The sequence below is a fragment of the Amblyomma maculatum genome, chromosome 3 (genome assembly GCF_055883805.1).
Source record: "Amblyomma maculatum isolate TAMU_Amacu chromosome 3, ASM5588380v1, whole genome shotgun sequence".
Classification (NCBI taxonomy): domain Eukaryota; kingdom Metazoa; phylum Arthropoda; class Arachnida; order Ixodida; family Ixodidae; genus Amblyomma; species Amblyomma maculatum.
In genome coordinates, this window is record NC_139346.1 from 219,135,655 (window position 1) to 219,162,338 (window position 26,684).

At 47.3% G+C, this 26,684-nt stretch overlaps 1 protein-coding gene across 1 annotated transcript in view; it reads left to right on the top strand.

The window, feature by feature from the left end:
* The window catches only part of LOC146197739 (cation-dependent mannose-6-phosphate receptor-like), an 80,640-nt gene that overhangs the window by 32,007 nt on the left and 21,949 nt on the right, over positions 1 to 26,684 (top strand). Inside the window, exons 3-4 of the mRNA XM_084596511.1 lie at positions 18,109 to 18,296; positions 20,850 to 20,935. Coding sequence (XP_084452637.1) covers positions 18,109 to 18,296; positions 20,850 to 20,935 — 274 coding nt within the window. The remainder of the gene's footprint in view (positions 1 to 18,108; positions 18,297 to 20,849; positions 20,936 to 26,684) is intronic.

Here is a 26,684-nt window from a genome sequence, read left to right on the forward strand (position 1 = left end):
GGTTTCGGTTTATCGCGAGACGAAACGTGTATTTTTTCGTACAGCAGCAGCAGCAGCAGCCGGAACGATTGTGTTAGCAGACACTCAAAGAAATTAAGGGAACTAATTTATTGAGGTCGAATTAAAAAAATTAGGTGGATGTCAGTCCGAAAGAAGAACGCGCCTGTGCGAACTACGCTGTTGTGATGCGTATCCGTTCTATCGCTCGGTCCAGCTTCGACTGACTCTTTCAGTATTCACATTTCACACCTTCCCATCCGTTCTTCCCACGGTTGAATCCCTGGTACCGGCACGTACACCAGTCACACACACGTCAGAGACGGCTCGCTCTCTCTCCTCATGTGATCTTGCCCTGCGGTTTCGTGTGCTGCGCCGACGGCCGTGAGAAAGTTCGTTTTAGCCTTGGCTGGGTGCGGTGTCGGATAGCGGCGTCAGCGTTCGATGGTCAAGGTAGACAATGCCTAAACGGGCACTTTGGTCGGCGTAGTCGGCGTAGCGCTTATACGACCCTCCCGAATATGCGCCTGTCCTCAGGTGCAAGCATTCCGGGGAGATGGCATAAGCTCATTAGCGACGAGATCGCGCTACTTGTATCTCCGCAGTTGTTCAACGTTCACTGTTTTTCGGTTGATTTTACCAGGTGCGTGGTGTAGTCTTTCTATGACTACTAGGTTTGGCTCATCACTTCTGTAATTTCAAAGGGTCCTTCGTAGCGCGCGTCACGTGTGTTCCGTGCGCCGGCTTCGAGCACGACGAGATCTCCGGGATGAAATTCTGTGGCCCGTCGCCTTGCGTTATATCGGGCGGTTGATTCTCGTTGACTCTCGAGAAGGCAGTTCCTTGTTTCTGCACTGACAATTGCTACAATTGCGTGTATAATCTGCTCTGTCGCCACGAAGGTCAGTCTCACGGCATGCACTAGAATGAGAGGCAAGCCCACACCAAAACATGGAATAGTTCATTTCAAAGCAAAGCGCTCTCTCATATGCGCCCATAACGAGGTAACAAGGAGCTTTAAAGAAAGGCTGTCGGCCTCCAGTTTTATAGGTACATGGACCGCAAAAACTACTGATAAATGAAAATTGAGCCTAACTGAATGTTCATTTTCCAATCTGAAATTGAATATGTGATGCCCCATGTTATGTTTGGGGCGTCGGAGCCCCGCGAGCGAGGAACCTCTCGATTCGGTTGCTGGGTAGAGACTACTTTATTGTGCTTTATGAGAGAGGGGAAGAGACGGAGAGAGAGAAGCGCGAGCGCCTGTAAAGAAGGCATTGCTTCTAGTGCCCTGGGTCGCGCACATGGTCCCAGGACGGTCCAGTTCCGAGGCAACGCACGGCTCGATTACATCCGCGCGTCGTCGTCGGCGCAGGCAGGGGGGATCCCCGCTGGTCCCTCCGAAGCGGCCGGCTCGCAGCTGCAAGGAGGCATTGCAACTGGAGCGGCCGTGCGTCCGTTTGCTAGGAGGCGGTGTGGCAGTGCGTCGGTTCGCGTACACAACACCCCTTCCCCCTTAGACTGGGTCAACGTATCGGTTGGGTGGACGACGTTCACATTGAGGCCTTGGCAAAGCTTGATCATGCCTGGACTCGTTTTGTTGGTCGTCGCAGGGTTGTGTTGCGTAGTCCTTTTGTCGGGCCTCAGCTTCTCCATGTTCGGAGTGGGGCGCTTGTAGGCAGATTGGCCTCAGGCGAAGCTTCCGCTTGTGGTGTCGCGATCATGTAAGGAGCCGGCAGTGTGGACTGTTGTTCGCTTGCTGCTGGTCTGCTGGTCTGATCGTTCAATGGCGGATCTTCCGTCGGGTAGGATTCAGCACCTGGCTTTTTGTGATCAAGGTGCCGACGAACCGTTCCGGGTTTGGACCTGATCAGCCAAGATCGATGCCCTGGTCTTTTTTGTACGGTGCCTTCTATCCAAGCAGGGCTTCCTGCGAAGTTGCGGAAGACCGATTTTCCGACGGCCACTCGCCTCGTAACGCTCTCGTCCGAGGTCTTTTCAGCAGGTCGTGGCTGAATACGTGTAAGTGCCGGTGCAGTGATGTGCGCATCTGGCTACTCGTAGTGAAGTCATGCGAGGCAGGAAAGCCGTAAAGTGAGATAGAGTGTTGGTGGTCTACGCGTTAATTATGTGGCCAAATAAAATAGTAACATGCAGTAACGTTTACGAGCTGCGCATGTAGTTAACAAAGCGCCTGCAGTATATGCAATTTTCTCCTAAATCGTCAGGATGCAAAAGAAGTGCTGGACAAATTTTAATTTCGCAACGGCATTGCACGCTCCGTTTGGCGCCGTCACTCTGAGCCCGCGATACGATGGTAACGGGGTGGATGAATATGTTGGCTTGATGTTATATCCGATGCATGGACTCTGGCCGGCGTAGTGCAGTTCTCAGATTTCGTAAGGCTACCGGAATGGATACTAAAAACATGTAATGTTTACAATGCCAATGTGTAGTGCATTGCAAGTTAATCTCGGATTGCTCTACTACGCACGACGCTCCCTAGCTGTAACTGTTGTATATAGCCTAATTATGGACACTGAACCCCGCATACTGTATTTTTTTTTTCATTCTTGCAACCGTTTGCGAAAAAAAAAAAAAAATGAGCGCCTGAACGTGTAGTAAAGAGCACATGATATCAGCACCGTGACAGCATTTGTACTGCTTTCACAATTACTATAACAGACTTCATCATTCTGCAAACAAAATCCACGCTGATCCCTTCCTTTGTCCTGAAGTTTTCGTAAATAATGAAAAAATATCAAAACACCCTTACACCCTTAGAGATTGGCGGGGTACATTTTACTAAATGAACCTTTTCAACAGCCCAAAAATCCCAAGTGGGGGTAAAATAGGTGCGAACAATTAAGAACACCCATTTCACGAAAAAACATGGGTGTTTTAAGGGTGGTAAATGACTAATATACCCTTAAGAGTGCAAAGTGGTTTACAGTGTACGTTACCCTAAAAGGGTGTAAAAACATACTATTGTATGGATTTATTTTATTCCTCTGGGTGGTAACATTACCCTTCCAAACGAAGCATAAATATGAACGTAAAAGTGCAAAGTTACGCCCATTCATAGGGTGCAAAGATGCACTCACGGGGTGCTGTAGTAAGCTCATTACGCTGGCATAAATACAGACCCTGTGAGGGTAAGTTTACGCCTTAGGATTAAGCATAAGCTTATTCCAGCTGGGGGCAAACATGCACCAGATTTTAGAGCATATTTTTGCACTTTCATGGCCTAACCTTTAGTCCTTCTGAGAGAGGGCAACGTTAAACCCCAGAAGCATATACTTGCACTTCACCACATGGCATAACGTTAGCCCCTTTGCAGCGTAAACTTTACACCACTTACACTTAAGCCCCCGTCGAGGGTGTAACTTTGCACCCAAAGGGGCTCCCCAGTGCGTCAGTGGACTTACCCCCCTAAAGGGGTAAGATCACACCTTTTTTTCTTAGAGTGCAGTAATGATATCTCTGAAATTATTGTTCCTTGCTTCTAGGTATAATGTCGCCATCCTCGGTTAGAGCTGAATACCTATTCTGTAGTGAGATCCTGGACTCTTCTGCCCTCCCCCTCACCGCTAGTTCGTTGATTGGTTTCTTTCTTACTAATCTGTTGCGTTCCTTCTTCACATTTAGGCTAATTCGGGACCTCACCATACTGTGGTCACTGCATCGCACTTTCCCGATTACCTCTACATCTTGCATAATGGCGGGGGTTGAACACATTATGAAGTCGATTTCATTCTTAGTCTCCCCGTTCGGACTTTTCCATGTCCATTTCCGGTTCTTCTGTTTGCTGAAGAAGGTATTCATGATTCGTAAGTTATTGCGCTCTGCAAACTCAACTAGTAACTTCTCCCTGCTATTCCTATGAACCAATGCCATAGTCACCTACTGCCTTGTCTCCTGCCTGCTTTTTCCCTACCTTGGCATTGAAGTCGCCCATTAGTACAGTATACTGCGTCTTTACTTTTCGCATTACCGATTCTACATCTTCGTAGAAGCTTTCAAATGCCTGGTCACCATAACTACATGTAGGTGCATAGACCTGTACAACCTTCAGTTTATACCGCTTATTAAGCCTAATTACGATGCCTGCCACCCTCTCATTAATACTATAGAATTCATCGATATTACCCGCTATATACTTCAGTTCAGTTCAGGCGTTCAGTCGTGTCCGACTCTTCGTGACCCTATGGACCATGTCACGCCACGCTTTCCGGTCTCTCACTATCTTCTTAACATCACATAGCTTCATCTGCAATGCCTCGAGAATGCCATCTAACCATCGCGTTCGCTGCCTACCCCTTCTCCGGCGACCCTCAACCTTTCCCAACATCAAATCTTTCTCCAGCGACTCCTCTCTTCTCATCAGATGACCAAAGTAGCTGAGCTTTAACTTTAGAATTTGACCCTCCAATGAGCAGTCAGGGTTTATGGTCGACAATATCGACTGATTTGATCTTCTGGCAGTCCAAGAAACTCTTAAGAGTCTTCGCCAGCACCACAATTCAAACGCGTCAATTCTTCGGCGGTCAGCCTTTTTCACAGTCCAACTCTCGCATCCATACATCACAACTGGAAAGACCATAGCACGGGTTATACGGATGTTGGTTGGCAGACTAATGTCTCTGCTCTTTACTAGGCGGTCAAGGCTAACCATTGCTCTCTTTCCCAGAAGCAGGCGTCTCCTAATTTCATGGCTGCAGTCTCCTTCCGAGGTAATCTTGGCGCCCAAGAACAGAAAATCTGTCACAGCTTCCACTTCTTGTCCATTGATGCTCCAGGGCTTGATAGGGCAAGACGCCATGATCTTCGTCTTTTTAATGTTCAGTTTAAGCCCAAACTTCTCACTCTCTTCTTGTACGCGCATCAGAAGTCTCTTGAGTTCCACTTCACTTTCTGCCATTAAAGTGGTATCATCCGCATATCTAAGGTTGTTGATACGTTTTCCAGCAATCTTCACTCCAGCTGAAGACTCGTCCAGACCGGCCTTCCTCATGATGCACTCTCCTAGTTCTCGCCTCTCCGGTAAACCTCGATAACACAGTACATGCCCATCCTTCAGTACAGCATATGACTCATTCGGCCTCCTAACCTCACTAAGCCCTATGACATCCCATTTCATACCTTCTAGCTCCTGTAAGAGCACTGCTAAACTAGCTTCACTAGCTAGGGTTCTAGCATTAAACGTTGCCAGGGTCAGTTTCCAGTGGCGGCCTGTCCAGCGGAGCCAGGCTTTCTTAGCACCCCCTGCTGCGTCACAGGTCTGACCTCCGCCGTGGTCAGTTGTTCCGCAGCCGCTGGTGACTGAGGGCCGGGGTTTTATGGAACTTATCATAGGAGGTTGCGGCCAATTACTGCACCAGGGTGGCCAACTCCTGTTCTGGTGAGGGAATGCGTTGCCGGAGGTGTTCACCGGCATCAGGTCGCACAGGAGTGACTGGCCGTAAAACACGCTAGGGTCCTGCGTAGCGTGGCAAGAGCTTCTCACACAGCCCAACTTTACGAGCGGGAGTCCAGAGCAAGACGAGAGAGCCCGGAGAGTAGTGGACATCCCGGTGGTGAGAATCATATCGCTGTTTTTGAGAATTTTGGGAGGAGGCCAGTCGGCGGCGAGCAATAACACGGGCGGCGTCAGCTTGGGAGATGGCGTCACGAACGTAGCAACTGGCGTTAGCGGTGGGAGGCAGTACGCTGTCAAAAGGAAGGGGAGGGTCGCGGCCGTATAGAAGATAAAATGGTGAGTAGCCCATTGTGTCGTGACGAAGAGGAATTGTACGCGAACGTTACAAACGGCAAAGTAACACAGGCACAAACACAGGCCAAACGGCATGACGTTGAACTCATAGAGCCCGTCGGGGGTGACAAAAGCTGTCTTGGGGTGATCGTCCTCAGCCATCGGAACTTGCCAGTAGCCAGAACGTAAATCGATTGAAGAGAAAAATTCCGCTCCATGCAAAGTGTCCAGCGCGTCGTCTATGCGTGGTAGCGGATATACGTCCTTTCGTGTGATCGCATTAAGGCGGCGGTAGTTCACGGAGAATCGAATAGACCCGTCTTTCTTCTTGACTAAAACGACCGGGGACGCCCAAGGGCTACTGGACGGCTGAATTACACCCCTACTGAGCATCTCGTCGACTTGTCATCAATAATGCGGCGCTCTGAGGCTGATACACGATAAGAGCGTTGGCGTAATGGGGCGTGCGTACCAGTATAAATGTGGTGGGAAACAGTTGATGTACGACCCAAGGATGGCTGCTGGATGTCAAAGGAAGCTCGGAATCGGTTCAGCAAGTCGAGAAGCTTGGCACGTTGATCTAGAGCGAGAGCACTGTCGATGGCTTTGTCGAAGGCAGCCAGAGGCGATGAAGGAGACGAGGAACGAGGTGATCTAAGGGCACTGACGTTGTCGGAGATTGTGTCGGCACAGGTGGAGAAAACCGGTGAGACGGTCACAAAATTTTCTGATCGAACAGGCTCGGCATGTCGAATGCACTCGCCACGTTGCAACGTGAATGGATAGAACGAATCGTTAGTAATGGCTAGTTCGGTGCGTCCGCTTCGTACACTAAGGACGGCGCAGGGCAGGGGAAGACAGCGTCGCGAGACGAAAAGGGAAGATGGGGTGAAGAGCACTGTACAGTCTTGAAGAGAGGCATAGTTTATAGGCACAATCGCAGCAGATGAAGGCGGGATATCAGTAGCATCCGCAACGTGGCATTTGGCTTCCCCAAGAACGTTAGCGGCGGTCGGTGCGGTGCACAGCGGAGAAAACTCTACTTCGGCACGAGCGCAATGAATTACGGCGCGATTGCGCCACAAGAAGTCCCATCCTAAAATAACGTCATGAGAGCAGTCACGGAGAACGATAAAACTGATGACGTAGAGAACGTGCTGAATGGTGACTCGAGCCGTGCAGGTACCGAGCGGTTCGATGTGCTGAGCAGTGGCGATGCGCAAAGAAACCCCCGAATATGGCAGAACAACTTTTCGTAACAAGCGGCTTAGTTTAACGTCAGTAACCGACACAGCAGCACCAGTATCTACAAGCGCAAGAGTACAAACATTTTCAATGGCAAGTGCGATTAAATTGTTCGGTGGCGAAGCAGGACTTTCACTGGTCGACGAAAGCGCAGTTCTTGCCTGCGGAACTGCGTTTAGTGGTTTTCCGGCATTGGCGAGGTAGAACGGCGACGCATCGGCGACGGAGAGCGACGGCGCGGAGAGGTTGAGCGGTTGTCATGCGAGAAGTGGTCAGTTGGACGAGGGCTGAGGGGACGTACGGAGATGGGACGGCGGCTGCGCGTAGTTGACCGGGCTCTGATCGAAAGCGTACGGGGCCGGGTGACGGCGGCACAGGCGTGCAACATGGCCAGGGAGACCACATGCAAAGCAAATAGGAGGGTTGTCAGATGTGCGCCAAGGGCGTAGAATAGGTGGCGCACGGCGCTGGGTGAAAAATGCCCGCTAAGGCGAACCGTACGATGGAAAAGGCGTAGGAGGTGGTGGTCTTGCGGCAACCTCAGCATACGACAGCGGAGTGTGTGCGGGCGTCAGGACAGCGTCGGCATGAATGAGCGGAGCTGTCAGTGGAGGGGCATGAAGACTTGGTTGTCGAGGGGGCGGAAGGGCGTCGGCAACTTGTTCCTGAACCCGGCGTATGGTCGGAGCCAGATGTGAACTGGAATGAGGAACATTTGGAATTAGCGATAATTGTCGTGCAACTTCTTCCCGTACGAAGTCTTTGATTTCTTGAATTAGTGTGGAGCTTACAGGGGCGTCAGACATAGCCGCGATCGTGGCTTCAGGTTGTCGAGGGACGATGCGTTGCCGACGAAAGTTGTCGTGGCTTTGACACATCGTGACGACCTAACTTACAGTACGGGGCTCTTTTGCCATCAGAATGTTGAATACGCCTTCGTGGATGCCCATCATGATGTGGCGAATCTTCTCGGCTTCAGCCATCGATGCGTTTACACGATGGCACAAATCTAAAACGTCTTCGATGTAGCTGGTGAAGGTTTCTCCTATCTGCTGCACCCGCTCGCGCGAACGGTGTTCGGTGCGAAGCTTGCGGACCGCAGGGCGACCGACATTCACAAAGCGAGATTTGAACGAGGCCCAAGTTGGAATGTCAGCCTCGCGATTGGTGAACCACAACTTTGCTACTTGTGTAAGGTAGAAAATAACGTTGTTAAGTTTCAAGACGTCATCCCACTTATTGTGGGTGCTTACACTCTCATACGACGAAAGCCAGTCCTCCACGTCCTGATCGTCGGTACCGCTGAAGAACGGCGGGTCCCGCTGTCGAAGCACCCCGGAGCATGGAATAGAAGAGGCCGAAGAGGCCGAGGTAGCGGGGCCGGTGGTGTTGCTGCTGGAGTCAGTCATTGAGGTCGGAATTCGGCGGCTGCGGAGCTCCAGGGCGAGGAAATAGAAGTCCCGCGACCTCCACCAAGTGTTAAACGGGGTTCTAGGCACTTGTAGTGGGCACTGGTAGCGAGCAAGACCGGAGCGGCGGGGGCTCAGCTTGTAGACAGCTATAGTCCGCAAAAGGCACTTTCTCTTTCTCGGTGATCTGTGGCTTATATATGTATATATATATATATATATATATATATATATATATATATATATATATATATATATATATATATATATATATATATATATATATATATATATATATATATATATATATATATATATATATATCTATATATATATATATATATATATATATATATATATAAGAAATGACTAACCCAAGTAGCGCAATAGTGTGCAGGATGCTTGTGAGCAGAACATTTACTAGGTAAAAAAAGTCTGCGGTGCAAGAAGTGTGAACGCCGATTTTGAGAGAGCAGGATTCTGGAACGGAGCAGAAGTATTAAGGCGGGAGAAAGTTTTGAAGCTTCTCAGATAAAGAAGAGAGAAAAAATTGTGTTAGCGATGCCTTCGGTGACGCTTTTATCCTAAATGTATTGGTTGACGATGTATTGTCCTTCTTTCTGCGCAAGCCCGTTGCGATATGTGCTGCTGCTCAGCGAATAAAGTTAGATAGCGCCTGTCCGGCGTCGTTTATTTCCGTGTTTGTGTTTTGCTCGCGCTATAATTTCGCGTCTTAAATATATTTAAGCATGTCCCTTTCAAAGTATTACATAAATATGTCGAGACACAAAAATTCCTTGTGGCGCGGAAAGTCGCGGGGACAGTCGTCAGGCAGGTGTACGTGCTGGCGCGTGTCGTCGTTTTCGTCTTGCGGGCTGCTGCAGCACATACAGCCTGAACAGCTATAGCTTAATGTCTCGTAGCATAATCATGTCTAGTCTTCGAGTTTTCTTTAAATACACTGCCATCTAAGCTGTCCCTAAAAGGAAAACCTCGCCTGCTGTCTCAGAAAACTGTCTGATTGGTCGGGCGCATTGTGATGTCGTGGTCATCAAAGAAACAATTGAATTATGACGCCAAGTTTGAAAATGAGCTAGTGATACTCCAAAAACGGTGTGTCCCTAAAATTTGGCATTTGCTCCCCCCCCCCCTCTAAAAAAATATACTTGGCCCAGCCAAAAAATTCTAGTTGACCCCAAAATTGCGTGATACAACCAAAATATGGGGGTTAATGCGTATACTGGGTGAATTACGATAGACTAAAGGGTCAAATTAGCGTAATCCGTCATATTACGAAGATTCTCAAAAGGAGCCGTAGACAGGAGTCACTAAAGCTGTCGCGTCACAACATTAAAAGCGGAGCTTACGTATCCACCAATATTTGAATCTCCCCCGGAATTTGAGGAAGGAGAAGCGGGTAATGGGGCTAGTGACGTCACAGCTGGGAAGGAAAGACCGGCAGAGAATCTTACACAAGCACATATAACTCAGAGATAGAAGTCTCAACTTTACACTTCGCTACATAACAATGCAAACTAGCAGAAGGCGTCCTATTATACGTTAGGTGCAAGTATACTATAAGACACGGGGGGGGGGGGGGGGGGGGGGGTGTTCACGACTATTTATCTAGCATGCCCAGTGCCCCTGTGCTGCAGTCGCCCCGATACCTACCGGGGTCGGTGGGAAGTGGATGAAAAGCATGCGTGGTGCCTAAAGTTCCGAGGAGTGGCCTACTGAGCGATGCTTCAGCTTCCCGAACAATCGAATGCCCGCAAAGGGCATGGTTGCGGCAGAGCGTAATTAAGGAAAATGGGGCCCGACTAATGCACATGTATATGTAGCCCCCCCATTTACTGTTCCTCCATCGTCCCTGCTACACTGCAAGAATAAACATTAATGTTCAATTTCATTTGTACCAAATAAAAAAAAAGAATATGATACAATTACTTGAATTGTGCTGCTGTAATGTATCAGCTATAGTTTCACACCATACAAAACACATACTAACGGAAGTATTGGTATGTGCACTGGACCGAATTTGAAGGTGTGCCAAATTTTTGCAAACTGGTACAGTTAAAAAGACAACTACTACTGTTATTATCCGAGCAGTAGCCGATAATTCTTATGCAAATATATAGTAGATGAAGTCAGGACAATAATGAGAGTGGCAGTAGTGAGGATCAACCAGACGTTCGGCCGATAACGAAGAACAACACAAAGAAAGTATTAGAAGCAATAAAAAGGAAGAAAGCAGCTTGGGAGAATCAGGAAATTGCATATTTGTTGAAGAATGATGGAGATATCGATATCGTGCTAGAGAAACTGGCCATTCTGTATACGCGATGCCTCATGACCACGAGAGTACAAGAATACCGGAATAAAGTTAAGTTTGCTTTAATGCACAGGAAAGGGGACTTGAAGACCTATCAGCTTATTTTCCATTACGTACCAATGTATTTCGCTAATAGAATTAGAACAACGTTAGACAATTAAATCAACCAAAGGATCAAATAGGTTTTTATATAGGCTACACTACAATAGATAATGTTCACAAAATGCCAAGTGACAGAAAAAGGCTCGGAATATTACCGTAAGTGATGTTCCTTTGCAACAGGGGTGCGCCGTCAGAGACGGTATACGAATTGCAGCGGAGGTTCCTTGCGCCAGAGGCGCCCCGTTGATTGGAGATGGTATGTTGAGAAAACTTGAATGCAGCAGCTTGAGAGAAGAATACCTGCATATATATATATATATATATATATATATATATATATATATATATATATATATATATATATATATATATATATATATATATATATATATATATATATATATATGTAAACAGGATGTCACACAACTTTCCCGATTATCTATTTTATTCCAACAGTTTCGGACGGTGGACCGTCCTTCTTCAAGGTAGAATTGAGAATGGAGAATAAGTCCGCACATTACGCCACTGTTAGGAGAGGGAGAAGGAATTCTCGCTCTCCATCTTTGGAGAAGCAAACAGCACTAAATAGATAGAAAGGGCGAAAAGCTCCAGTTGATTATTGGCTGGTAATGCAACAAAGACGGAGAGAGAAGAAAAAAAAATAAAAAAAATAAAAAAATTAAAAAGGGGGGGGGGGGGGGGAGAGAAAAGGGCAAAAAGAGAAAGTGGAGAGCCGACGAATGTTACATACGCCCCGTGCTTCCACGAAGACGACACTAAAAGCAAGGCAAGTCTCCCTCGAAGGAAGCCAGAAATTGAGCAAAGGTTCAGAATAACATAAAAATAATAATAATAAATAAAAAAAAATGTGAAAAACAGACAACGCGAGTATGCACACCAGGACGGCCCGCTCCCCAGAAACTGAGCAAAGGTTCAGAATAACATAAAAATAATAATAATAAATAAAAAAATTGTGAAAAACAGACAACGCGAGCATGCACACCAGGACGGCCCGCTCCCCAGGGAGCGGGCCGTCCTGTTGTGCATGCTCGCGTTGTCTGTGTTTCACATTTTTTTTATTTATTATTATTATTTTTTATGTTATTCTGAACCTTGCTCAATTTCTGGCTTCCTTCGAGGGAGACTTGCCTTGCTTTTAGTGTCGTCTTCGTGGAAGCACGGCGCGTATGTAACATTCGTCGGCTCTCCACTTTCTCTTTTGCCCTTTTCTCTCTCTCCCCCCCCCCCTTTTTTATATTTTTATTTTTTTTTTATTTTTTTTTCTTCTCTCTCCGTCTTTGTTGCATTACCAGCCAATAATCAACTGGAGCTTTTCGCCCTTTCTATCTATTTAGTGATGTTTGCTTCTCCAAAGATGGAGAGCGAGAATTCCTTCTCCCTCTCCTAACAGTGGCGTAATGTGCGGACTTATTCTCCATTCTCAATTCTACCTTGAAGAAGGACGGTCCACCGTCCGAAACTGTTGGAATAAAATAGATAATCGGGAAAGTTATGTGACATCCTGTTTGAATTTAACTCTGGCCCATTAGTAACAAGCAATCCATGTCTATATATATATATATATATATATATATATATATATATATATATATATATATATATATATATATATATATATATATAAAGGGGAAATGAGGTTGCTCGTTATAATACATGAAGGAAAGAAGCAAACAGTTAGCCAGGCCAAGGAAAGCATTGGGGATTGTACTTTGTCTTTTTATTTTTTTTTTTAATTTTTACTTGGATAATCACAGAAGTTAGTAATGGAATCTGTTCAGGGGAAAGATCATTAAACTGAAAGTAGAGGAAAAAACAACGTGCCGATGGTGGCAACCGAACCCACGACCTCCGAATATCGCGTCCGGTGCTCTTCCAACTGAGCTACATCAGCCGCTGTCCCCCCTGCTACTTTCTTGGGTATTAATGTTGTCTGTATACGAACCTTGAGAGTGTTCACCATCGCCAACCTCAACCATAGCGGCGGACGTGGAACGTCCTGTGTTACCGCCAGCGTCACGTAGAACGTGATCAAGAGCGAGGGCGAAAGCTGTGCTAGAACCCTCTTATGCTACCTATGGCTTCAAGACTGCCAGAACCGAGACCCCCGTAAGAAGCAGATAAATGAAGGGGAAATGAGGGTGCTCGTTATAATACATAAAGGAAAGAAGCCAACAGTCAGCGAGGCTAAGGAAAGCATTGGGGATTCTACTTTATGTCTTTCTATTTTTATTTTTAATTTTTCTTGGATAATCACAGAAGTTAGTAACGGAATCTGTTTGGGGGAAAGATAATTAAACTGAAAGTAGAAGAAAAAACAACGTGCCGATGGTGGGAACCGAACCCACGACCTCCGAATATCGCGTCCGGTGCCCCTCCAACTGAGCTACATCGGCCGCTGTCCCCCCTGCTACTCTCACTCTCAAGGTTCGTATACAGACAGCATTAATACCCAAGGAAGTAGCAGGGGGGACAGCGGCCGATATAGCTCAGTTGGAAGAGCACCGGACGCGATATTCGGAGGTCGTGGGTTCGGTTCCCACCATCGGCACGTTGTTTTTTTCTTCTACTTTCAGTTTAATTATCTTTCCCCTAAACAGATTCCATTACTAACTTCTGTGATTATCCAAGTAAAAATAAAAAATAAAAAGACATAAAGTACAATCCCCAATGCTTTCCTTGGTCTCGCTGACTGTTGGCTTCTTTCCTTCATATATATATATATATATATATATATATATATATATATATATATATAGTATTTGCAACAACAACATTTACAACAGAGATGCAAGGTGGAACTGGCTAACTGGGAAATATTCCCACCTCGGCATAGCTGACGATGCAGAGCATCTAAACCTAGCCCAGAACGCCGGACTGGGCCCTCGGGTTTAACCGCCTGAGGTTGTGGGGACCACGCCAGCCACATTTAAAGTTCCCGCGGCTACCGTTGCGCCGCCGCTTTACCCCTTCCCTCTCCCCGCTCGTTCCCGGGATAAGCGGTCCCGCGCGAGGGTCATAAAGGAAAACGCACGCCGTCGCCTCGGTCTCTTCGCTCCCGGACGACCCACCGCTCGCTGCCGGCCCTCCGAGTCGACGACCCCGCTGACCTCCCGCACCGCCATAGACGGACCCTTTCGGAAGTGAGATAAAGATGTTTCATTCATGGCCCGCTGTGTGTTTGTCTTGCGTATCCCTCGGGCAGAGAAATCGCCCGCAAGGTCCAGCCCTAATTTACACAACGTCAAATCACAACAAACATAAACCTGATTGGTTCGTTGTGGCGCACAGCTCCCACTTCAACTTTAAGAGGACTAAACCCTCTCTCACTGAAAGAAAAAAAAAAGGAATGCCAAACTCCTAGGGTCACGTCCTTCATACATTACATTGTGCACCTGGCGGTTACAACATTGGAGTCAATGAGTAATGTTGCCTTCCGGCCGGCAGCCGGTCTCTCACCCCTCACCTGCAGTGACAATTGCCACATTCACGACACCGGCTTAGTGGTGCAAAAAAAAGAAAGAAAAGAGCGGCGAGTGGCCCTGCCACCGCTCGCTTGTCGCCACGGCCGTACCGCTTTTGTTCAGCGAGATCGCCACAACATTCCATCAGGTGCTGGCGTGAATGGACGTCTCACCTCCGCTCCTCGGAGACTCGCTGATTTTCATTCAGCTAGTAACGCACCCCACACCTCGCGGCGCCCTTTTGTCTGCGCACCACCTGCGTCCCCTCATGCTGCAAGACTCGGAAGAGGAGCTGGGCTAATAGCCACATACCTTCCCCGACTTCCCGCGCTAATCCCTTGTGCCCATCGGTTCCTTACACTGTATTACCAGAAAGCGTTTGACTCAGTCAAAACCACAGCTGCCATGTAAGCATTGCGAAATAAGTGGGTGCATGAGTTATATGTGAAAGTACTGGATGATATCTATAATAGTGACTGCACAGGAACTCTGCAAACAAAGGAATAAAAGTAACCGACCACAGGTGCAAGGAAACGTCATATCTCTGCTAATGTTCACCGGTTGCTTATATACAGAAACCTGGATCAGGAACAGCTATAGGGATAAGAATTGATGAATACCTCATAATCCGCGATTCGCTGATGACATTGCCTTGCTAAGTTAAGTCAGGGGCGAGTTGCACAGGCTGATTAATGACCTCTACAGGAAGAGCAGAGCAGTAAGCCTAAAATACAATATGCAGAAGATTAAAATATTATTCAGCAGCCTCGGAAAGAAACAGAATATTACGATGGTAGCGAGGCGCTGGAGATGGAAAGGGCATACGTCGTCTCAGGTTAGGCAGTAGCCGCAGATCTGGACCACGAAGGGGAAATAACTGGGAGAATCAGATTAAGATGAAGCGCATTTTCTTAAATCATGACTGGCAACTTGCTTTTATTCCTCAAGGGGAAAGTATAACAGCTATATCTTACTGATAATTCGCACCCATGGAGTAGAAACATGGCGGCCATTTCTTTGCGGCTGTAATATCTCAAAGTGCCTAAACTTGTAGATTTGTAAATTTCCGTATATAAAACCTCGTCACAATCTTTCAATCCTGCAGCATCAAAAATTCCCACAAGACGGTCTTTAACAGGGCACTTCTGGTGTGAAGAAAGCCTTCCAGTCGACAACTCGTACGCAATGAAGGACGCCGAACAATCGAGTCGGGTCCGTAGGTCCGCTCGCGGCTGGGAGGGTTCGCTAACTGTTTTCAGCGCATTATTTTACTATCCGATGTACAATGGCTGTATCAATGAGCCAATAAACATAAACTGGCGACTAAAGAACGGTTTTTACCCACCTGCATAATTTCTCTATATATTTGCCTCGTTAATTTATAATTTGTACTTTCGTAGCCCTAGCGCTATACACTTCCTATTGCAGCTAAGCGCTTCATTTTTATAGTTTCATGTTAAAACTAGTGACAAACCATTTGCACTGCTATAGCTACTGCTCTAGAATTCACTGCAGATCATATTAACTCAAACATTGTTTCCTATAGACAGCATATAGCAAGCAGAAGTATGTACGAGATCAAGATGCATACGCATTTTTCTACTTTTTAAGGAGGCATACGTTTTTTTTTTTTAATTTCGAAAGCGGATGTCTTGTTAAAGATCGAAATAAGCCGTACAAAACAGTAGCCATTATGAACATATATCGTTCTCGATGCTTTGCATTGAACTCCTTAATTTTTCAAAATTCATGGCAGCTGCCTTCCGAAGAGTGCTTTTCGTTTGCAGTAACTGTCGAAAACTTGGTGTCGCAAACATTTACTAGTTTGCTGTGCAATTCTTGAAATGAGGACGCTGAATTTTTGCGTTTTCTTGCTCGCTTGCCTCTGATGGGTCATTTTCCCCATGCGCCCTCTTTCTTGCTGAAGACTAGTAAATGAAGGTGTAGTACGATGACCAATTGGGGAACTTCGAAGGCCTTTTGAATTCGAATACGATCGTGCTTGAGCTATATGGTTCTTCCCATTTGTTTATTAGGATATGATAGCTTGGTGATCAAGTCTTGCTCCCGGAAATTGAGATACCTGCATGGCCACACTTGAATATAATATCATCCAGTTCTCTCGAAACCGCTATCCAAAAACTTAAATTTAATACAAAAGGGCTTTGTTGTGTGTTGGGTTTTACGGTACATGCATAAGCTAAAACTATCAAAAGGGGTTAAATTTGATTGACTTACCTTGGAATGTGTATGGTTGTAGTAAAATCCTTGCGAGAAACTTATCTCATCCAAGCTTTTCTGTGAGCTTCATTGTTGGGAAAACCAACAAACTTTTTAGTTGCCGTCATAATTTCCGCGGCATCCAGGAACACAGCATCGCCTCATGTTGTAGGGGTTGCAAAATGCGCGTGCGTTCCTTCGGCACCACGTTTATCATGGTATCAACGCGCACAATTAAGCCAAGAGAAAACAGTTTGACGTTTTAGAGCTCGAAAAAATACCAGCACGTTCACAACCTAACCTAACCATAGGGAGATATAGCGGCAAGATCCACCTGCGTGTCCTTCCAGGTGCGATGCACCTGCATGCGTGGCATCCGCCTGCGCTGCACAGAACTCTTACTATCGTTCGCGGTCGAGCGTGACGTATAGGTCCCTGTGGAAAGGAGAAGCGCGGTCCGTATGCAATTTACTGTAGGATGAAAGAGAAGCTGAACAAAGAAGAAATTAGTGTTTTTGAGGAAACACATCTTCGATAGGGTGCGACAGGAATGCAGAATTCCCGTTGAACCATTTGCCATACCTGATCGACAAGGCACAAATTGGCGGTGCTTAAAGGACTTTTCATATCAAAAGAAATTTGCGCGAGCAGAGAAAACAACAAAGCCGAAATAAACTCGTTCTTCCTACGCAGCGTATATCAGCTTTTAGGGGATTATTTCCTCGTGTAATATAGCAGATTGGGAACATTCATTATTTAGCCGCATTTCTAATAATATAACTGCTAGATTTCCCCTTTTGTAAAGAGAAAGAAAAATCAAGCTTTCTCGACAAGAAAAAAAAAAAAAGCACACAAAATTGCTAAATACGCATTGTTACAAGCTTCCGGTAAGAGCACTAGCCGCAATAGCGGCCGGGCTACCTGGCGGAACAGCGACGCGCCACACCTGCAGAATTCTCTTAATTGCCAAGAAACGCCGTCGCCAGTTATAGCAAGACTATCCAGTAATCATCTGGTGGATGGCGGCACCGCATTATGTTTCGGTGCGCTTCGCGCTAGACATGGTTAATAAGCTGCAGCTCGCGCGCGCTGCGATGGTGGGTACAATGTGACAAACTGCGAATATCAAGATGGCGTCCGTGGCTGGATCCGCCAGCCAGCTGCTTGTGATGCAGCACGTCGTTATCTCGCTTGCTTGCAGAGGATGGCATGATTGGTCCTTTTGTCACGGACGTTGAAAAAGATCATATGGTCAAACATCGTTGCACTTTGCGACGTAAATGAATCACTAACTAGCTCAATTTGAAACCCATTTTGGTAGAAAATGAAGATGCGCGCGGTGGTGTGAAAAAGAATACGCGCTAAAGGCCCGCTGCCAATATTAAATAATGCCGTCACCATCGGTCGTGTGTTGTCTTCAGCGGCTTGCCGTCAAGCAACAATATTTATTTCAGGTGCCTGAAAATCTTTCAAGTGAGGGTTTTACATGGGGGCAGACATGCGTCAAGTTACGTCGAGTGCATATATTTGTTGTTCTACTTGATGTTTTTTTTTTTGTTTTGTCACCAGGTCAACACAGCTTCGTTGCGAAGTTCGAGCAACCAGGTGGCACAGAGTTGAAGTGCAATGACCAATCGAAGACCTTGAGAATAAACGTCATTTTTGCCTGCAACTCCCAGAAGCACCTTCCCATTGGACCGGGGTCCCTCCTCACGAATCTCGACTACAGCAACATCGACGATAGGGACGCATGCGAGGTACCGGTAACTGCCAAAAATGTTGCAATTGATTTTTGAAACTGCGCTATGTGTCCATCGGGCTACCCTACTTTACCTCATGCAACATTCCATAGAAGTAGCTCAATTTTCGGGCATCGAATTCTGACTAAATATTCAATTATGTCATCATCATCATCATCATTAGCCTGACTATGCCCACTGCAGGGCGAATGCCTTTCCCATATTTCTCCAGAAAACCCTTTAATGTATGGCAAATTAAAACATTAACTATCTATAGCCAAGGCATACCTTTGTGACTCGATATACGAATAAATGGACGATAGGAGGAGTTTGAAATGAGATCGGGGAAGCAATTGCCGAGTAGGCTGTTTTCGGGGGATATAAAAGGCTGTGGAATATAAATGGGAATAGAAAAAAGCGTGCGCAATTCCCTCAACCTAGTACCGGCCCAATGACTCCAGATAAGACTGTTACAAATATTGTGTGTGTGTGTGTGTGTGTGTGTGTGTGTGTGTGTGTGTGTGTGTGTGTGTGTGTGTGTGTGTGTGTGTGTGTGTGTGTGTGTGTGTGTGTGTGTGTGTGTGTGTGTGTGTGTGTGTGTGTGTGTGTGTGTGTGTGTGTGTGTGTGTGTGTGTGTGTGTGTGTGTGTGTGTGTGTGTGTGTGTGTGTGTGTGTGTGTGTGTGTGTGTGTGTGTGTGTGTGTGTGTGTGTGTGTGTGTGTGTGTGTGTGTGTGTGTGTGTGTGTGTGTGTGTGTGTGTGTGTGTGTGTGTGTGTGTGTGTGTGTGTGTGTGTGTGTGTGTGTGTGTGTGTGTGTGTGTGTGTGTGTGTGTGTGTGTGTGTGTGTGTGTGTGTGTGTGTGTGTGTGTGTGTGTGTGTGTGTGTGTGTGTGTGTGTGTGTGTGTGTGTGTGTGTGTGTGTGTGTGTGTGTGTGTGTGTGTGTGTGTGTGTGTGTGTGTGTGTGTGTGTGTGTGTGTGTGTGTGTGTGTGTGTGTGTGTGTGTGTGTGTGTGTGTGTGTGTGTGTGTGTGTGTGTGTGTGTGTGTGTGTGTGTGTGTGTGTGTGTGTGTGTGTGTGTGTGTGTGTGTGTGTGTGTGTGTGTGTGTGTGTGTGTGTGTGTGTGTGTGTGTGTGTGTGTGTGTGTGTGTGTGTGTGTGTGTGTGTGTGTGTGTGTGTGTGTGTGTGTGTGTGTGTGTGTGTGTGTGTGTGTGTGTGTGTGTGTGTGTGTGTGTGTGTGTGTGTGTGTGTGTGTGTGTGTGTGTGTGTGTGTGTGTGTGTGTGTGTGTGTGTGTGTGTGTGTGTGTGTGTGTGTGTGTGTTCGAAATCTTCCGCTAATAATGCACTTTAAGAAGCCTCTCTAAGTCTAAGGTGTCCATGGTAGTGCTACTAATCAAGTGATTCCGAATGAGAGCGGCGTTGAACCATTAAAACAAGGGCGACAAATCTGATACGCTATAATGTGCAGAGGTATTTCGTTCAGGCAAGCAGGGCAGTTGCTATGAGCGACGAGAGTTTCCAGATACTTATGCTATCGACCCTCGATGAACGAGGGCGCACTCAACGGATGACGAACAATATACCATAGGGAGCGACAAGAAAGAGTTTAAGCTTGACAGATGAAGTAAGGAATGTAGAAAAAGGCGAAAATAAAGGACAAATATCGCCCAAGTTCCAAGAGAAGCGTTTCACTTTTCGAGAGCTAGACTCTGATGAAGGGATGCATATGCCATTGGAACCAGGGCGACGAAATTTCCTATGGCTGTATTCAAGACAGAGAAACAGCAGTGCCGGACCTTAAGTTCCCCACGAGGCCGCCACGGAGATCTGATAAGCTTTGGCCAGCGCCTCAATAGAGGAGGCGCTGCTTTTGCATATACTACGTTGCCAATTTATTAAGGTCGCTGTGCGGGATGGTCGGCTCGGTGCCGTGCCCGTCAAATTTCATTTACGGAATGAATGCCTTAAGGTGAAATCTGTGCTTGCCCCACTACACCTAATTCTGCCGGCTGCCATTGCTGTAATTGAGGTTTAGCGATAGTTCCAAAACGATGACTCAAGCCATTGTCGGGCACATCTCAGCGACCCAGCGAGGCGGTTTGTAGTGTTTAACGTCCCAAAGCGATTCAGGCTATGAGAGATGCCGTATAGTGGAGGACTAGGCCAAGCCCGCGACAAAAGAATCAGATGGCATCGCGGCTGGAAGAACGACACTTAAGGCCAAGAGCAAAGCGTAGATGAGAGGTCGTGGCGTGAAGGTACACAGACGCTGGCGAGGCACACAAACAGAAGAGCGAAGCTCGGCGTGCGAAGAGAGCTGCGCTCGGTACTCTCAACTCCCAAGATATTATACATTGCACCCACACCGGCAAGTTCCGAACGGGTGCCGGTCTTCGTGCGTCCCACGCGAATCAACTCGAAAAAAAAAAAAAAAAAAAACACCATGAAAGAAACGCGGGCGCGCAAAAAGTAATGTTTTTGCTTTCCGACACGTAAGCAGTCTTTAGTGTTTCATTTCTGTCTATTTTTTGGCTCTTCAGTGTTTGCAGTCGTCTCACCGGCTTTTCCCTCGTGCAGCGCAACGTCACAGTGCCGTACGACGGCGCATGCGGAACTGCGCCACCATCCGGAGGGCTCAGCACCGGATCCGTGCTTCTCATCCTGTGAGTGGCGAAACTGCGAGTCTCCGCTGATATGACATATACATCATGAGCGCGGCCTGTAAGGGGGCTACTGTACTGGTTTCGGCGGGGGGTGCAAAAGGGGCACTTGTCCTCTCCAAGCCATACCAGTCCCTGCCCCCCCCCCCCCTCATTCCCCAATATTCTCCCAAGCCGCCTCCTCCAGTCCTGATTCCTTATGTTCCCGCTGTCATCGGTGACAAGAAACTTCCTGCCCCCCCCCCCCCTCCCTAATACAAAATCCTGCCGACGCCCATGCGCTACTGAGATCCCTCTCGCGGCAGGTTCCCAAAACAGTGGGGAGTGTTAGATTTGGCTTGCGCCTGGGTATAGTGAACTAGAATAATTTCTAGTGGCGCGAACGGAAGGGACATGGGCGCCTCCTGTACGCCGGACGCCACTGACCGCCGCTGGTGGCGCTGTAGTAACGTTTACTAGGAAGATTGGTGGCTTAAAAGCAGAGAAGGGACATAATGTTAGTAATCTAGAAAAAAAAATTTTAAGAAATAGAATGATGGTTTAGTTAACCAATCTAAATCAATAATTAAGATATAGGGAGAAAAATGACCATGATAGCTACTGCTACCACCCCGTTTCAAAGGGGACGCTCCTATATTCCATCCATCAATCCTAGGACCGCGCGCGCGTCCGCAAAGGGAAGTCAAGGATTTGCGCTCCGTGCACTCTCCACATTCTTGCGATTTTGCCCTCGAAATTTCAGTTCTGCCTTCCATCACAGCAACTAAGACATCTCAGCTCTTCAAAAGCGCCATACGTCGTTCGAACTGGCCAGGAAAAAGACCAACTCGCACTGTTTTGCTCCGAGGTGCCGAAGCGCGGCTATCCGGGTGCTTCAGTCACCTTTGTTTGCTGCTCCGAGGGACAACAAACATCGCAGAAAGTGGAAACGAAGCTTGTGAAGGCAAGAGAAGGCTCTCACAGAAACATCGGCAGTGTGTGAGCAATATTTCGAGCCGCATCACATCCTGCTGCGTGACTACGCACATATATGATCAACGGCAGAAGTGCGGATATACCGCGTGAAAAGCCGTCGCTGGCACCTGATGCGGTGCCTATATACACTCTTGCCGGGTTGTCCGACATATATTACCGTCAAACCCGTGAAGTCAAGGCTGGATGTGGGCAATTGGTGTTGCAGAGAGTTGTGCTCAGTGCAGATTCTTGCTGTTCAGCCTGTGGCACTAAACGATAGCTGACATATTTTATACCGCGTGTTCAAGCTAACTTCAGCCAAGGGTTAAAAATAAACCATTTGAGATAGGCCAGAGAAACCACTTACTGCCAGCCATCTGGCGCACCAGGTCTGAACAAAAGGAAGGCTCCGGGGAAGATAGCTTCGACTGTTTGCGTGATACCTACTCTCGAATACTACCACTGGCTCAATAAAGCAGACAGCTTAGATTAAATTAAATTAAATTCCGTGTAGTCATGGTATGTCCTTGGATCTCGAGCTGGCACATTCATTTAATCATTCATTCATTCTTCATATCATACCCTACAAAATACCGATAAAAAAACGGTACAGGCAATTTTTCATTTTGCGATTCAAATTTACCAAGTATCGCTTTCAAATAAATATGACTTGCAAAGTGAAGATGACCTTCTGAAACCCTCATTCCATTTATTCCCGATAAAGAAAACCTCACGTGCATCGTTTTTCCCACCTCTATAGAAAGCCCGCGAAATAAAAAAAAAATATCACGTGACTGACGCATTCTTGCGCCACAATATTGTTGTGCTCTCAACCATGATTGGTTTGAGTGACCGAAATTAGCTGCGGCCGTGACGCAACAGCCCAGTCTCAGCGGCATACAGGCTGATAATTTTTGTATTTCGCGGGCTTTCTTTAGAGCTTGAAAAAACGATGAGACTTTCTTTATCAGAAATGAATGGAGGTTTTAGAAGGCGCTCTCAAATTCTGCAAGCGCAGTTATTGTCTAAAGGCAATAGTTAGTAAATTAGAAAAAATAATCACTAATCACTAAACTGCAAAATAAAAAATTGACTGGGGTGAGCCAGTTGGCTGGCAACAGTATGCAATTGTGGTCTCTCTATCCTACCTCAAATCCTACCTCAAACGCCTTGCATAGGAAATGCATTCTGAAGACTAACTGTGAGAAAGGCTTTAATATTCTTTTGAAAATAAAAAGATAAGCCACATGTATTGAACTTGGCTTATTTTACTAATTTGAAAGACAACGGAGACCTTTTGTACCCTTCGAGTGATACCAATTTGTGGCTGACCTTGAGAATGTGTTTACAACCTGCTTCAGCCTTAATTCATGCACACCGGTTGTACTCAGTATGCCCCTGGCCAAGCAAACCTGCCAACTTGGGTGCTCTGACCACTGTTAAATTGGTGCAGCTGAAATCACTGCTTAACTACCCGCATACACGTCTTCACAAAATGAATTAACCAGCGCAACGTCAAGCTTCAAAGCACTTGAAAATGAGCAGATCGATGCTCTTAGGACTGTTTGTATGGTCAATAATTTCACAAAACAACTCATTGTTGATGGATTTTGTCTCATGCACTACATTAAAATAAAACAGCAGTGGAGAAGCCTTGTGAAGTACCTAAACAAAACTGCTGTGCCTGCCCTCCTCATGTATGTATTTTTTGCATATGTTATGCATATGAGATGACGAAAGGATTTTAGCACCTGGCTTACAGTGATGATTTGTAGAAGATATTCTTGCTGTGAACAGGGAATAAGGGTGACGCCACAGAATACCGCCGGATGATTCGTTTCAAAGCGTAGGATTTTTTTTTCATGACCACTATGTAAAACAAAAATGTAACAGCATGAAGCTGCTCCTTACTTTACCAGTTGGCAAATTTCGTAACGCTAAGCAGATACCACGCTAAAATGACTATTCCTGGTTACCAGTGGATACCGAATAGCGCAGTATAATATAATCATCATTATTGGCTAAAGGAAAGCTACTGCGACGTGGCTGAAGAAAGATGCGAGAACCCGTGCGTGCGCACGACGCCTGCTGCTGACAGTTGAGTTGGCTCTGTAATAAAGCGAGCTCGGCAGGGCTCAGAAAAATACCTATCCCGTACAAATTAATGTGCCGTAATGATTTACAGTGTGTGACAACTCGTCCCGCATGAGCTGTAGCAGACGGCAGTGAAATAAGAGCGCTTTCACCTTAGTGCAAGGGTGAAAACCCGAATAATGTCGAATGAAACGCCTTCTATCATGGGTGGTGGTCTACATACGTCGGCAGAGAGAAAAACCACCACGTTTACTAAATAGGCGCACAAAAGCATCGGTACTATGTCGGTACTATTGCAAGTAAGTTGACTAGAAGATGTTGCAGTGGCGCCTTCTGGCGGCGTCAATGAAAAACGGCGTGCCCGAGCGTCGTCGTTCGCGGCACTAGAAAATATTCTAGTTCACCGCTGCCGCCAGTTACAAGCGGGTCGCGGTCCCATCGGTATCGTTGACCTGGCGGCTGCGTGGCTCGGCGGACGACGTCAACGGTCCTAGCAAAGACGAGGCGAGGAGTATTCTAACAAAACAAACGTTTAATTCAACATCACGTTGGAACGGGCAGAGAAGCTGGCCCGGAGAGAAAACACACGCTCACACAGCTGGTGTCTGGCGTCGTCTCAGCGACGTCTCCCAAGTAGTCTCTCGCAGCGGAATCGGCCGCAGCTTTTTATACGCTCGTCAATTCAGAGGGAAAGGGAGATAATTCATGTCCGAACAAGCTGTGATGACTCAGTCACAGTGTCGCGACAAGAGTCTCCTCCACCTCCAGCAGACGTGCGAGGGCGATGCACTTTCCCTCGAGCACCGGGCTTGGCCAGCGTTTGCACACACACGCACACACACTAGGCACTTTGACTTCGGCATGCCGAAACACGCTCGCGGGAGGAAGCATTGGGCGGCCGACCGGACGGCGCTGAAATGGCCGAAGCGCTCGCTGCTTTGCCTGATGCTGCGCTGTGGCCGCGTCGGTTGTCGCCCATGTCGATGGCGAATCGTAACAGGAGTCGAAATAAACTCATTGTAATGAGATGCCCTTTAACATGTACAGTTTCAGGAAGTGATTCTTCGAACTTCTGACTACCTCGTTACAGGTAGTTTTGTCCGCTCAGTGTTTCCAACAGTCCCTTAATTGTCACACTTCTCGGTGGACAAAAAAACAACAACCAAAACTGCACTGAGCGGTTCATTTTTGCCTGACATTTATCAGCAGTTGTGATCAGGGAGCACTTGTCTATACGGATAGAAATTTGGTCCTTTGCTCTTAATGGTCAGTTCTTTCTGATTATTGGATGCTAGTTCAAGACCTCACTTTCTTGTTATGCGCTTCGGTACTACCACAGTTCTGAGAGGCCAACCCGCTGCGTGCCTTGGCTTCATGTGGCGTTCAGCTGCTGGATCAAACGTTGTTGGAACAAACCCTGACGCAAAAGCATTTGTTTCGACGGAAGCGGCACGCTGTAACATTTATGTCCTATCAGCGCACGTTAAAAAAAAAGGACTCAAACGGTATAACTTATTCCAAATCTATCGCCTACATCATCGTTAATAGCCCCCACGTGTAATTTCAGGGTGCAAAACCTCGCAAATCACTTACTGGCCCACGACTAAACCAGAAAAAGTACTGGGCAAAAAACTAGCCACACGAAATGACTACCTCTACATTAAGCTTCTTCAAACATAATTTATGGGGTTATTCTCGCAAGAATGCGCCACGGGGGGGGGGGGGGAGGGAGGGGCTAGCTGCTACAGTCGCCTTCTAGTCCCGACGTGCAGCCCTAGCAGACAGAGCTGTGACCCCCAACCCGCGGTGCGAGAAGTTGCTACTGCTGCGGGTTCGGGCCATAGGGGACAAGCACCGAGTTACGTACTCGAACAGAGTTTATTGTGCACGGCAAGGCACAAAACTGTGCTCAAATACAACGGTCTGCTCACCTGGTGCGGTAGACTCCTCCATTTTTTGAAGGTAGCGACAGGTCTTGATTCAGCCGCCCCTCTCTCCAATAGGCTAGTTGGCTGCATGTGACCTCTTCGCCGTCAAGCTCCGCCCAACGGGTCCAGCGGTGCTCGCTGCGCCGCTAGGGACCCTAGCGCCGCTGAAATGCACGGCGATCTGCGCTTGCCAGCGTGATATTGGCCGATTAGGTAAGCAAAAAAGTACTTCACATGCCTCTATTACATTTTATGCGAAGCATATTGCTAGAGGTAAACCACAGCCCTTCGTGACCGTTACACGCCGTGCAAAGAATGTGGAATGCTACGTCACACCACGTGATACGCTGACGTCACGACAGAGGAGAGACGGGGGTCCAGCTCGCGCCGTCGGCTGCGGTTGCACGCCGTGCGGACCACGTGGTATGGTGACGTCACACCACGTGATACGCTTACGTCACGACAGAGGAGAGACGGGAACCGGCTCGCGCCGTCGGCTGCGGTTGCACACTGTGCGGACCACGTGGTATAACGCAGGTTTATATATAAAGGGGAGACGATTGCGCTCGCCTCCAGTAGACCCTCACAAAAGGTGGCGATGCCTCCAGGGAGTGCAGCCGAGCGGTGGAATGAAAAGCGAAGGCTGCGGCGTGCTGCAGAGAGCCCAGAAGAGCGGGAAGAACGGTTGGCCAAGGAGCGTGCTCGGTATGCGGCTCGGCGACAACGATGCTGCACTGATACGAGCAACGCTTCCACTAGTATGGACAGTGAGTCTA